This window comes from Fundulus heteroclitus, chromosome 12 (genome assembly GCF_011125445.2).
Source record: "Fundulus heteroclitus isolate FHET01 chromosome 12, MU-UCD_Fhet_4.1, whole genome shotgun sequence".
Lineage (NCBI taxonomy): Eukaryota > Metazoa > Chordata > Actinopteri > Cyprinodontiformes > Fundulidae > Fundulus > Fundulus heteroclitus.
In genome coordinates, this window is record NC_046372.1 from 693,563 (window position 1) to 707,807 (window position 14,245).

The window sequence follows — 14,245 nt, forward strand, 5'->3', positions numbered from 1 at the left end:
TTTTTTTTCTTTTAAAATTCATTCGTGAATGAATCCTGAAGCCGACATTAAACACAGATATATAAGCTAAGATAAGAAGATCGGTACACTGAACAGATCTGACGTTAATCATCACAGCCCTGAACGCGGGGGAAGCTGTTCGAACCCTCCGTCCGGAGGGTCCTTTGTTTTTCCATCAGTCTCTCACCTGTTTGTGGAGATTAATTAGATTCATGCCTGAAAAACCCATGTTCCTTATTTTATTTTCCCGGCAGAGCAACCCTGAAATCCTGCTGCGTCTCTGTCCTAGCTATCGTTACAAAATTCTTCCTCTCCTTATCGTGTAGCATGAGATGAAGCTCTAATGCCTGACCTGAGCCCTTATCCTTAGCTTAACTCAGATCTTACCAGGCTTATTAACGGCAGCGTAATGTTTTTACCCATTTTTTGTTTTAATGTGTAGGTATTTCTTTACCTGTGGAGAAAAGAAGCGGCAGAGTCACTAACTCGACTCAGCCAACGTTCCTCTAATGGCAAACTTACCTTTAGAGACGCACCGATCCAGTTTTTTTCTGATCCAATCCGATTAGCATATCGGCCGATACGTGATACCGAGCCGATACTACTATTGAATGAATGAGCCGTATACCTTGCAATGTTTGTGGTGTTGATTTTACCAACTATATCATCACCCCTCACAATGTTCAGGTTTGAAATGTTTCCCAAATTGCGGGCTTGGCTCCATGTTGCTCTGTTTGTTCATCACTAGCTGCTCTGCGTGACGACGGAACCAACGTTGCAAACGTAGCATTGAGGTGACTAGATCGCTGTAGCTGTATTGCTGTGTGTGATATTAATAAAAAAAAAAGAAATTACTGGATCAGAACGTCGGATCTGCATCATTCATCCGATATCCGATCCAGCTAATTGGTCGATATCGGAGCCGATATCCGATGCAGGTATTGGATCGGTGCATCTCTACTTACCTTTACCTGTAACTAACCCTAAAACAGCTTATCAGCAGATGGGTTTTCTTTTTTTTTTGTTTTTGTCTTTCTCTTCTTTCCAGCCAAATTGTTTCGTGATGACTTTTCTTATAAACATGTTCTGTAGACTCCTGTTGTCCATGCAGGTTGCAAATGCGATCCTTTGTCTTAACACCAGTTGTTTTGTTGAGGTCATGTGCAACGTGACAAAAACAGAAAGGGGATGAAATCTGTACGGATGACGATTAGATCGCTGGTCTTATACAATGAACGTAGTAAATGTCGCTGTTGCTTTTACACCTTATTGAGTGTTCACAGGTTGTTCCAAGCGTACCTTTAAGACCGTTTCTTTTTGTCCTTTTGTCATTTTCATGTATTCTGATCTTTTTTTATTATTATTTTACAACCTCACCCCCTGCATTGAAATAAATCATTGCAAAAAAGCAGAGATGTTGTTGAATCGTTTACTTTGCCATGGCAAAAATATTCACGCCCCTTTAATTTGTTCACTCGGTGGCCGGTTACAAACCACATATTTTAATCCAAAAGATGATCCAAATTCATGCCTTTACAATGTCAGAGATATACTTGTTTTAATTTAGCAAATGTATCCCCTTTAATTGTGGAAAACCTTTTTTTTTTCTCCAAAATGCACGGCTATTCATCGTTAGAAAACATAACTAAACAGAAAAATGTTTCTCAAAAATATGTAAAATTAATCTCAGATTTTTTTATGTGAAAATATCTAACTTTGGGATCAGTAATTTATTTTCTTTAATCAACAATGGCTGTTATACTTCTTTTTTTTTACTTTAATCTTGTAATTCCCCCCCTCCCCCCCCCAAAAAAAAAAAAAGAAATCTCAGTGTTGTTTCAGCTTCAGCCTCATAGGTCAGATGAGACCAAAACTCCACTTTTTTGGTCAAAATGCTGAGTGTGGCAGGAAGCCGGCGGCACACAGTGACACATGGTGGTGGCAGCATCATGCTGCGAGGTGCTTCTCTTCATCAGTGACAGGGAAGCTGCAAAAGATTTGAGACTGGGCAGAGGACGGAGGTTTACAGGACAACGACCCTAAACATTCAGCTAGAGCTACAAGTGTTCTGGTTCAGATTAAAACACATTAATATGTTTGAATGGCCTAGTCAAAGCCCAGACCTAAGTGAGAATCTGTTGCAATAATTGAAAATTGCCATTCAGAGAAACCACTCTGTCTAATCTGACTAAGATTGATTTTTTAAACATCAAAGAACGGACAATTATTCTACTTTTGAAATGTATACATGCCAAGCTGCTCGGGTCATACCCTGAAAAGACTTTTTGCTGTAACTGCAGCACAAGGTGGTTCTAGAAGGTATTGCTAGAGTCAGAGGTGCTAAATCTAATAGGCACACCACTCTTTTCAGATTTTAATTTCTGAATAATTTTGAAAATGTATCGTTACCTTTCAATCCACAATTACGCACCTTGCCGTGTTCAACTATCTTATAAAATACAATTAAGTTTACGATGGTAATGGAGAAAAATGGAAAAATTAAAGGTTCGGCAGTAATTGTGTTTAAAAAAATAATCAAACGCCTAATGCCTCTACAGGTGCTAAATTCTGAGTTTGGAGCAGGTTCTTGATTGAATAGTTAGCCCCTTAAGAAAGCCAATAACTTTAAAATAATTAGATTTTACAAATAAATAAATAAAAGTTCAAAGTTTCAGACATCAGGGCGGTGTTTTAAGCTTATGTGAACAAAGGTGGAATAACTCCAGATAGACCAGTCTAAATGTTGCAGTTTTTAGGCTTGTCTCAGTCTAAAGTGGCCCTGGTGAGTTTTAGCAAACAGAATAAAGGATACACAATTTCAAACTATGAAATAAAAAAGATATCTGTTCGGTGTAGAATAATACAGTCCAGCATTGATCAGTTCAAGAAATGTTCATTTCTAATTCCAGAGTTAAATGAAGTCCAGATTTGGGTAAAATAATCCTTTAATGCAGCTCTGAATGGGACTCTTGGAATCAGACGCCGAACACAGCATCGTTTGCAGGCATCAGCATGTCGGGGGGACCCTCGGACAGAACGGGGCCCTGATGGTGCGTTCATTCACCAGGCGTGGCCCCCGACTCGGTTCCCACCAATCAAATTCAGCAAGACCCTTTCACCTGCAAGCACCCAAACATCACCAATCTAAAAATCTGGTAAGCCTGAGGTACCTCTTTAATGTCATGAGTTCAAAATTACTTTAAATAGTCAAAAATATTGCCAGTCTTCTCATACCTCTAAATACAATGTTAATACCTACACTGAAATACCAGAAGTTACAAAAAACAGGAGAATGAAAAGCATTTTTATCCACTACTGTACAAAGGCATTCATTAACAATAGCATTAATATTAAAGTATTTCATCTCTGTCACTCCACTCGACACATACATCAGAAAGAAAACAAGTAACATTCCCCCCTTGACCCGAGTCTTATTCCAGTGTATTAACCAGCGTAACTAACTACAGATGGTCATTTATCTACCTAATATAACTGTGCTAATGCTAAATGCAAATCTGTTGGCGTATCATAGCGCACACGTTACAATAGCGTAATAACAGTGCAAACAGGGGCCCTCGGTTCGTAATAAGACCAGCAGCACCTTGTGGAGATACGGCTCTGCGGAGGTTTGTTCACTTTGGAGGAAGAGAGTTGAAGTTTTCCGCCTGCATTAGAGCTGCTTTTACGCAGTGAAAGTATAAAACTTGTAACACCGTGCTATCGCATTGTGTTTTGAATCTTCCGATATACAAAAAAAAAAAAAAAAAAAAAAGAAAAAAGAAAGGAGAGGCTTCCACTCATGGGTTAATACACAACAATAAGCCACTGCAGGGTGTTACCGCATTTTGATTTGTCCATCCATTCATTTACAACACCGGCAAGAGTAAGAAAGTCGAGTCGTTATATTTATATCATCCGTATTATATCTTTACTAAAAAAAAAAAAGAAAAGGAAAAAGAAAGAAAGGAGAAGGATATAAACTGAGAACGGCTGAATATTCACCTGTGCAAGGAGTGACAATCAGTGGCCAGTTTCACTGAGGGTGGAGATTTACAGACATGAGGATGACGCTCTGTAAGCCCTTCGGTTTGCACTACTCGGACCACGCAGGGCTGCCACACAGTAATGCGGTCACTGGTACGCTCTCTGTTGCAAGGGGGGACGTCAGCTTAATTGTGTTTGACCCTTCAGGACGGGTCCGCTGAGTAGAGAACCTGATAGAGTTGGACAGAGGTGTTGTGTATAGAGCCTGTCTGGTATTGCTCAGTGTGTTTGAGGGGGATGTGAGGGTGTGTGTGTGTGTGTGTGTGGGCCTCTCCAACAGCACAACAGGCACAGATTAATTTGAATAAATCAAGAGTATCACCCAAAGGTTATTGTTGTTCCATCAAAAAAGTGAAACTCATAGATGCGTTTCAGATGTTTCAAACATACATTTTTTTTTTTTTGATGATTATGGCTGGCAAATAATGAAAATCCAAACTTGAGTTTTTTTTTTTTTTTTAACATAAAACAATAAGAAAATATATATTACTGAAGAAACATGATATGGCCATATTAAAGCCAACACCATCATTGGGAAAACTACATGATTTGACAGCTGTCTGTTCAGAGTGCTCCAATCATACTGATGAGAAGTTAAGAGGAAGGAAAAAGTAGAAATATATTGTATATTTGTCTTGGAAATTGGACCCTGGTGCTACAAGTCAGAAAATCATGGGTGTTTTTTATTAGTTGTGGTGGTAACTACTGTTAGCATTAGGATGACGATGATAACATATTAATATATATCTTTAAGCCCTAAATGAAGATGTATATGTGCATTACTATGTATGACTCTGGTTTAGTGAGAAACAAATGGTCAGAACTGGCAGTGAATGCATTAGACCTGTAACTATCACTGTGTTTTACAGCTGCAGCAGCAGCCATATTGGATTCTGAACTGAAGAAGAGGAAACTTTCCCTTTAATCCCAGTCCTTGAAGGGCTCGCATGTCAGGGCGGCCCAGCAACCTCCACATGTTCTGGTTGAAATCCCGACTTCTGGGGATGTTCTTGCTTTCTTCTAAACAGGGATCCCAGGAGATCCGACTTGTGAGTACGGTAAAAAAAAAAAGCAGCGTGGGAAAACAGGGAGAAAACGCGCAACCTTGAGTAAATCATAATCAAGGGCGGGGTGAGATTCATAAGGCATGGACAGCAGTTGGATTCAGAAGTTCAAGAGTGACAATATGCAGATATATGGGCTACAAGTGTCACTCCTTGAGTTGAACTCCTCCTGGACCGGAGAAAACATCAGAATTCTCCTGCTGAGGAGAAAACAGGACTGGGCTGTTGCAAAGTGGCACAAAGCCCTTTTTTTTCAGATGACAGATTTAGCATTTTCTTTCTTCTAGATCTGAGAGTCTAGAGGAACCGCTGAGAGGCACAAATTTCAGATTGTTGGGGGGATTCTCCAGTAGAACTTCGCTCGTGTCCACACTGGCAAAACAATCAATACTGACTTTATTATAAGGCTGCATAATAATAATAATAATAATAATAATAATAATAATAATACTTTTAGTTGTAAAGCACTTTCAAAGTGCTGTAGGAGCAGTTAAAAATGAGAAGCAAAAAATATTTAAATGTAAGTAAAATATTTAAGTGCATCACGATTATTGAGCTAACCATAAAAACGTAGATTTTTACACAATTTCCTGACGATGTTCTTTTTTATCCATTATACAATGTCCCAACCACACTCTGGACTAAAGCAGTGTGGTGAATGCACTTGAAATATAGTATCATACCAAATATTGCTTTCTTTTTAAATTCAATGTTGCACACATGGGACACTGTGTTTGCAGCACCCACCCCCCCACCCCAGAGAATCTTCTGGGCTTTATCTAGCCCAAACCCAACAAGGGGGACAAAACGAAGGTCACTATTAAAGCAACCTGTGGTTCCAGCTGATGGCCTCCATGCTACGCTGCACTGATGCCGTAATTCACGCAAAAGGAAGCCCAACCAATTAGTGAATTTATACAAGGTACAGCACATGGACATACTTTTCAGTATTGTCCACATTTCTGTATTAAAAATCCTTTTTATTGGTTGTATGTAACATTAACATTTTCAGAGTAACATAATTTTTGGGTTCCCATTGACTGTGAGCCATAATCATCAAAAGAAACATAAATAAACGCTTCACTCTGTGTGTAATGAATCTAAATGACGATGAGTTCCACTTTTTAAATAGAATTTCTGAAATAAAATAACTTCTCTGACGATATTGTAATTTATTGAAATGCACCTATGCTAGTGCGCACAATCATGTCAAGCCTCATTCAGGACGCACACGCCACACTGAGTTTGGCAGGAAGACAGGTCGGGTTTACTGCGATGGTGGAAGCTGTCTGGATACGAGATTTCTCATTTCAGCTATAGCACGAAAATTTGTGTACGCGATGCCTGGGTAAATGCCTTCTGGAAGATTCATTGCTTATCGGTCATGTACGGTTTTGTAGGGGACACAAAATGTGGTGGGGGGGGGGCCATACAGAAGTCCTTCATTTCTGCTAGAAAAAAATATTGTTTATACTTTATAATATATATATATATATATATATATATGACTCCATTTCCCAGCAGCCCAGGAAATCCAGGGTGGGGATGTGCAGCAATGCCAAAGCAGTTACCCGGTTACATTCCTCTGGCAGCCCGAGCTCAAACATGGGTTCTTCTGTTCAAAACGTCTCTGTACAGTAAGTCACTTTGGATCAAAGCATCTGCTAGTTAGAGGACAACATTTTCAGGGGATTTGGCAGCTTTGGCGCAGTTCTTTAAGTCTTAACAGCAATTATTTCCACATGACTTTCAACGTTTCCCCCTGGAGGGGCGGTTTAGAGAGGAATAATGTGCAATGTGTGTGTGTATGTGTGTGTGTGTTTGAGTTAATGCGCCGCACTATGGTGCAGCTCTCCGGTTCAGACAGCAGGTGGCGCTGAGGCACAGTTTCTGTTGTGTGTGTGTGGCATCTCTACAACTGAGCTCGGACCAGTTTGACCAAGGGTACGACAGCCAATCAGAAGGCAAGCTGAGGTAGTCCCTGCATCGCGTTGATCTACAGGAGTGCTTGCAGGAGGAACCTGATGCCTTCAAGGTAAAAACCAGGGATGAGCTGCCCCTCGCGTTCAAACTGTGAGTAAGTGTGGGCAGTGCAGTGTCTCAGATGGGTGAGGGTACATGGGGAGAGGGGGTTTGGTGGGTGGGCTTGGTCTGTGTGCTGGGGCTGTAAATAAATCATCATATGGCTCTGTCTGTGGAGGTTGAGACGTCGGTCTCTAGCTGGCTTCCTCTATGAGACGAGCCAAGGTGTCTCTGAGCTCCGTCAGCTCAAAGATCTTCCCGTCTAGCAGCTCCAGCAGCGTCCGCAGGCTCTTCCTGAAATTCTCCTGCTCCTCCTGGTTCTCCTCCAGGCGTTGCTCGGCTCCCGCTAGCTGCTCCTCCAGCACTCGACTGCGGAGCTCCGTCTCCTGCAGAGGACGACACAGAGTCATCGGTGTGTGTACATGTTATAAGGAGAGGGGTAGCTTTTTTTTTTTTTTTCCTTGTAAGATACAGTGGGAGGCACCCAAATGCAGTTGCAGGGCCGGGGGTTCACACCGGAGAGTTTGGACATTTCTTTTTCTTTGTATAGTATGCAGTATGATTCAATATCTTCACTGCAAGAACACAACTAAAAATATTTTTCTTGAAATGAGTGTATTTGTACCTTATTTGAGCAGGTAAATAAGATAATCTGCCAGTGGAATGAGATTTTTGCACTTAAAATAGTAACAACTCATCTCCATCAACTTATTTCAAGTGCAGGATATCTAATTATGTTATTTTAGGGGTAAAAATACTCTTTCCATTGGAAGATTACCTGCTCAAATCAAGGACAAATGCACTAATTTCAAGAAAAGTTTACTTATTTTTAGTTCTGTTTTTGCAGTTTATTTAACACCTGCAGTTTATCCCCTCCTACAAGGGCTAACTAACCCTAACATTGGCGGATGGGTAAGGTCAGTGGATTTAATTTGTCATTAACTTCTCGTCATTAACTTCCGGTTGAAATTGACTTCTGATGATTTCAGAAGCAACTTCCGACAATTTCAGGAGGGATTTGTGATGACTTCAGTGATTTTGAGAGTATCTTCCAGTGGTGTGCCACTGCAGTATGGTACTCTTGGATACAGTGCCTTAAAAAATATTTATAGCCCTTGAAATTTTCCACATTTCATTATGGCACAACCAAAAATTAAGAATGTAGTTTATTGAGATTCTAGACCAACATAAACTATTGACACATGAATACTGTAGCTCTGGCTTCCTGTTTAGGCTCTTTGTCCTGCTGGAAGGTGAGCTTCCACCCCAGACTCAAACTTTTTTTGCAGCTACTAATGGGCCCTTCTAGGACTGCCCTGTATTTTCCTAATTATCTGAATCCGTCTTGTGTCTCTGTCTCTGCTGAAGAATAGAAATGTACGGCAGGCTTTTACATTTGTCATTTGAAAAAAAACTTTGATAACATCTTCTCTCGTTTGACAACTATGCACCAACTTGTGTTGGTTCATCACACAAAACCCCAATAAGTAACATCAACGTTCCAGTTGTAACAGGACAATATGTGTAAATAGGGCTGGACGATATAGAAAAAAAAGCATATTGATAAAATATAAAATCATATTGATTGATATCGATAATTATCAACAAATTCAAAACATATATTTTAAGTGCAGCCCTGACCATTTTATGCTGCTGCTTAGCGACCTATTTTTAGATCCAGAACACACAAACATGTAAGTCAAACTCAACCTTTTATTCAACCAACTTTTTACCAAAACTGCTAGTTTTTAAAAAAGAAAAGAACATGTGCTCTCTGAACTCTTTGAAGTGGGCGGGGCTTGGTTTCTGGGTCTGTGTTTGTGATTGGTTGGGAGGATGTAATGACTAATATTTTTATCAACCCTTTTTTTCCTATCATCGATATATGTCTATTGATCGATATATGTTGTTATTGAATTATCGTCCAGCCCTATGTGTAAACGTTCGGCCAGTATCACTAGCTTTACAAGGTGCTGCATGTTACAGAGGAAAGAGAGGCTTACCTCAAGCTTCTGAGTCAGCGTGTCTTTCTGCTCCATGAGGTCATTCATGTTTTCCAGTTCTTCTTTCAACTTCTCCATTTCCTGAAGGGGCAGAAACACAGCAGGATGTGTGAGCTAACCGTGGGTGCGTTGGGCATTAACCTATCCAGATATCTCCTTCCTTTGCTCTGGCAGAAACGCACCTCTTCTTTATCCCGCAGCACATTCTCCAGCTCCTCTATGGTTTGGTTGAGCTCAGTCTTTTGGGATTTGATCACCGGGGTTTGGTTACTCTGGCATTCAAGCTCTGTCACCTGCAGGGACAAGACGGATATCTTGATTTAGTCACCGGGCTCCTGATCTCAGTCTGTCTGTTGTTCTTTGGCCTCCCATCGTCTCATCTGTTTCTCCCTTTCATCCCGACTTCACGGCGTCCCTCCTAAACGATTGCTCCTATTTGATCAGAATGATTTAATCACACATGAAAAAAAAAAAAAACAACTAGCTCCCCTGCGCTCCCTTTGCTCACCCGCTTGTGTAGTCTCTCTGCCTCCTCTTGATAGGCAGCCAGTTGCTGTTTCCACTGTTTGACGTTGGCCGTGGACTCCAGCAGGGCCGCCGTGAGCTTGGCGTTGTTCCCCTTCAGTGCTTCCAGCTCGGCCTCCCAGTGCTTTGTCATGGCCGGGCTGAAGAACACAGACATGTATGGAGCGCGTTTTAGATTAGACAGCATTAGGTGCTTGTGGACGTAAGCTGTGAGCTTTAGCTTTCTGAACCTCATGCTGTGAATACACAAAATGACACTGACTGAGTTATGAGCACAAACATGTTTGAAAGTAGCTCCGCTTTGCTACAGTTCATTGGGCAGCTGTATTAAACATCATTTGGTGACACAACCCAGGGCTTAGAGTTGGCTTAAGTGGGCTTTGAAATGGCCTATATCATGCAAAACAAACTTTTCTGAACTATGTCCTTCATCAAAATCATGCCAAAATTATATTTTGTTTGATTCATGCATGTCTGAGTAATCCTTGTGAATTTGCTGCTTGAGCAACATCAACTTTCCTGTGAACATTTCTGCTCAAAGTTGAGACAAAGTGGCTCTTTTAGCACCTAATCTGCACAGCAACAGCTCTTTTTTGATACAATGCTGCAGAAGCATTGTATCAATGCCTCATGTGGGCGACCCCACATGGGGAGAGGTGGCGTCAGAGTAAAGACAACCGTCCTTCTTCCGGGATGAAAAAATGAGCACAAAAAACAAAAACACAACTAATATACTATAACAAATGAATACTAAGTACCAAAGGATATATCTCCTCAAACACACACACACACACACACACACACACACACACACACACACACACACACACATATACATATATATATATATATATATATATATATATATATATATATATATATATATATATATATATATATATACATACAGTATATATATGCCTACAGTTGAGTTTGGAAGGCTTAAAAATGCATGATATAGAACCTTTAAACTATGATGTCTGGATGATCATTGACCAGTAGATCAGTTTATCTCCTGCAAAGTCTCAATTAAGACTTTGCAGGGTTTTTAAGCCAGACATAAAAACCCTCTCTGATTCCCCTCTTTGGAAAAAGCTGATTATTCACACTGCGAACAGTACAAATCACTCAGCAGCTCCATGTATGATCTGTCCATTTGGTCCACGTTCTTTCTTGTTTCTAAAAATGTCCAAACTAAGTTTTTTTAAGGAACAGCAGGGCCGGTTTGGGATATGACACTGTGTTACTTTACTGTAGTTCTTTTTCCCTGCCTTTCCATCAAGGTAAGGATAAAGAGCAGAACAATTTACCTTTCTGCTTTTGTTTCAGCCTTTGACATTTATTTGAATTTAGTCAGAATCATCATGTAATTATTGGCTGAAATGTGAGCAAACCTCTAAAAAACGTTAGCTGCTCATGTGATTATACTACTACTACTACTACTACTACTACTACTACTACTACTACTACTACTACTACTACTACTACTAATAATAATAATAATAATTATTATTATTATTATCATTATTATTAATAATAAATTAACAATCACAGCATTATAGCAACAAGGAGCACCCGAAAGGTGTTTGAGGATATGCTTTACAAATCAAGATTTGAGTCAGATCAGATTAATTATACCTACTGTTACCAAGTAATCAGTCAAAAGTTTATCTTTGGGCACTTTTGAGACATTTTGGCACTCAAAAGTGAAAGCAACTGTAAATCTAATGGGTTGTAATATGAGTTGTTATTCCCAGACTGTTTGGAGTCTGGAGCTTCTTACGGATGTGTAGATTACGTGATAAACGACTCTGAATGAATCAACTGAGATAAATCCAACCAAGTAAAAATAAAAGGGTCTCAATTAAAGGAGCTATAAGGTATTTACTGTAAAATCAGCCTAAATCATTCTCATTTGTCACTTGAGATGGAACATTCTCTATAAACAACCGGTCCTCTTTTCTCCTGTCAAACCTAGAGGTACGGTCCAGAACTACTTTGGTTCACAGTGTAGCACGTGTTTACTTCCTGGTTCCTCAGCCAATCATGTGAACGCTCCTAGGGTTCCCAAAACAGAGCGCATCATTTGGTATTTCATTTTGGCAAAAGAGCAGCAGCCTGCTAACATGAAATCCAGTAAGAGAAGCAGACCAGATATAGAACAATATACAACATCATAGACCTGTCCTGTGTAAGTAAAAATTCAGATCAACAACGGACCGTTGAGTAAATGGTGGGTCTCCGTGAAAGGCACCGTGTATCTGCTGTTCCGATTTTAACCACTAGGTGTAATTTTTACTTATTGTTCCTTTAAATTGAATGATAATTGTTATTGTTTTACAGCAAGAAAACTAGATAGGATGAAAGGTACATCATGTGTATTATGATTTATGTAACAGATGATTACAAAGTGGTTACGGGCTAATAGTTGTATTATGTCTAAGTAGGAAAATAGAGTGGGGTAACTCTTCCAATGAATGGTCAAATTAGTTAGAAAGGCGGTTATAAAAAAAACCCATCTAGGCTCACAGGTGGAAACAACCAAAAGTTAAACAAGATCCAACAAGACAAACGACATCAAGATAAAGCTGAATCTTCAACTTAGTGGACGTAAAGCATCTAACCAAGCTGATGCTTGTTGTAAGGACGTGTGTAAAAACCCTAAAAACACCCTCCTCTTTAATTATTGCTGCTTAGTCTCACTTAGAAAATTGAAAAGAAAAAAAATAGCCACTAATTTGAGTGTATATATTTATTTGGGAGAAGAATACTTTACTAAGAAATAATTGTTTATTACAAATGTGCAATTAGTGGCACACATCAGAATAAAATGATTGGAGCTGAAGCAGTTTTAATTTACCATTATTTATTTTAATGAATAACCCATTCGTTTCTGCTTCCCAGGGTTATAAATATAATGTGACACAGAGGCTGCTTAGCCACTCTTCATGATAGGAAGAGTGGCTACAAGAAAATAGCTTTTTGCTAAAACATGCCTGTTTTTCCTATCCTGCCACCACACAAAGTGGGTAAGCAATAAGTTAGATAAGAAAACAAGCCCCTTTTTGAGACGTCTGTCCAGTTCTTCAGCTACTACAGCACAAGATTAATCTGACTCAAAGTTTTTACTTATAGTTATCAAGGGTGCCAACATATGTGGAGAATGGTGTAGTACTGTTGGGTGGACTATTGAAATGGCCGTACAATAAGCTCAATAGAGCACACTTCTAAAACTTTGTTTAACAAAACTTTGTTATAGAGCAGAAAATAAAAAAAACCTGGTCAATATTTGACAATTTGAATAGTCACGTAACAGATGAGGACCACCTTGTCTAGCGGGAAGCTAGTGGAAAGTCCACACAGAGAAGCACGGTGGTGTTAGTATTATGTTATGGCCTGTATAAAAGCAAATGATGAATTGGCAGCATGAATGTTGATCTATATTTAATTCAACTTAGGTCACAAATTTCAAGAAATATCATCTTTAGGGACTTTACAAACATTTCCACTTCAGCCCAAATTCAGTGTAAAAACCTCCCAATACGATCCAGTCATAAAGTCACATTCACATCCATACCAGTTCAATTAAAACATTGTTCCACGCATTTAAAATAGGTTCATCGTACAATTTTTCCAGGTAAAAAGTTATGTCTCAAAGTATAAAATAACAAAGCACTGACAAAGAAACTGCATAAGTCCCAGAAGGCATAAAGTTCATCAAAGTTTCGACTTTGTGTGCATCTATTGTCAGTCATCATGATAAGAGGGTAAAAAAAGCAGCTGGACTCCTCTTTTAATCCATGATAACATTTAAGCAAATCATCATAATGCACCTGTACATGTGACAGAAAGCCTTAGCCAGAGGTGTCCAGGGTGCAGAGGGATACTTTTCCAGCTCTTTAATGGAGACTTTTTCACTGACAAAATCTTCCTAAAATGGGAAATGTGGGGCTTTATACTAAATATTGGTCTTTATGAACCACATTTATTTGCGTTCCTTTTGATTTATAGTAAGTAGGACAAAAAGATCCAGTGACTTTTGCCCTAAAGCAGACTTGATCACAGTCATTCATTAAACGTGGCTAAATACAGCAAGCAGTTTTAATTAAAAAGAGAGCCCTATATCCTTTTTCTGCTGCTGAGGAAAGATGAAAATAATTTGATAGAGGAAATGGGAATCTAACAACCCCCAAAACTTGTAGTAAATCGTATGGACTTTTTCTAACAAGGCAAACGTGCCAGCCACCTCTTTATGTTTCACCTCCCACATTGATTAACAGATTCCTTATTGTCAAGATAGGATACACTTTAATTTCTTTCAAATACAGAGTGTTTAGTTCACGGATGAGCAGGTCAAAAATAAAATACTTTCACATATAAAATAAAAAAAAAAGAAGGGAATTTTTGAGGCCAGCAAGAACTTTCCACTTAAAGAAAGCAAAAAGACATAATTAACGCCCTGAAGAGTGACTAGCACACCGGTCCAGGTTCTCCTACAACAATATCTCCCATTTATCGTCTGATCTTTCCAGGAGAATTTGTGAAACGTAAAACTTAAGTTTGACTGACTTGTGTATAAAAAAAAAA

At 39.3% G+C, this 14,245-nt stretch overlaps 1 protein-coding gene across 2 annotated transcripts in view; it reads right to left on the minus strand.

Moving 5' to 3' along the window:
- Positions 1 to 6,910: 6,910 nt before the first annotated feature.
- The window catches only part of homer1b (homer scaffold protein 1b), a 36,361-nt gene continuing 29,026 nt past the window's right edge, over positions 6,911 to 14,245 (minus strand). For both annotated transcript variants that reach the window (XM_012861327.3, XM_012861326.3), the window contains 4 exons: positions 9,642 to 9,798; positions 9,316 to 9,426; positions 9,134 to 9,214; positions 6,911 to 7,516 (listed from right to left, as the gene is read on the minus strand). In XM_012861327.3, the coding sequence (XP_012716781.1) occupies positions 7,325 to 7,516; positions 9,134 to 9,214; positions 9,316 to 9,426; positions 9,642 to 9,798 (541 nt within the window). In that variant the 3' untranslated portion in view covers positions 6,911 to 7,324. The remainder of the gene's footprint in view (positions 7,517 to 9,133; positions 9,215 to 9,315; positions 9,427 to 9,641; positions 9,799 to 14,245) is intronic.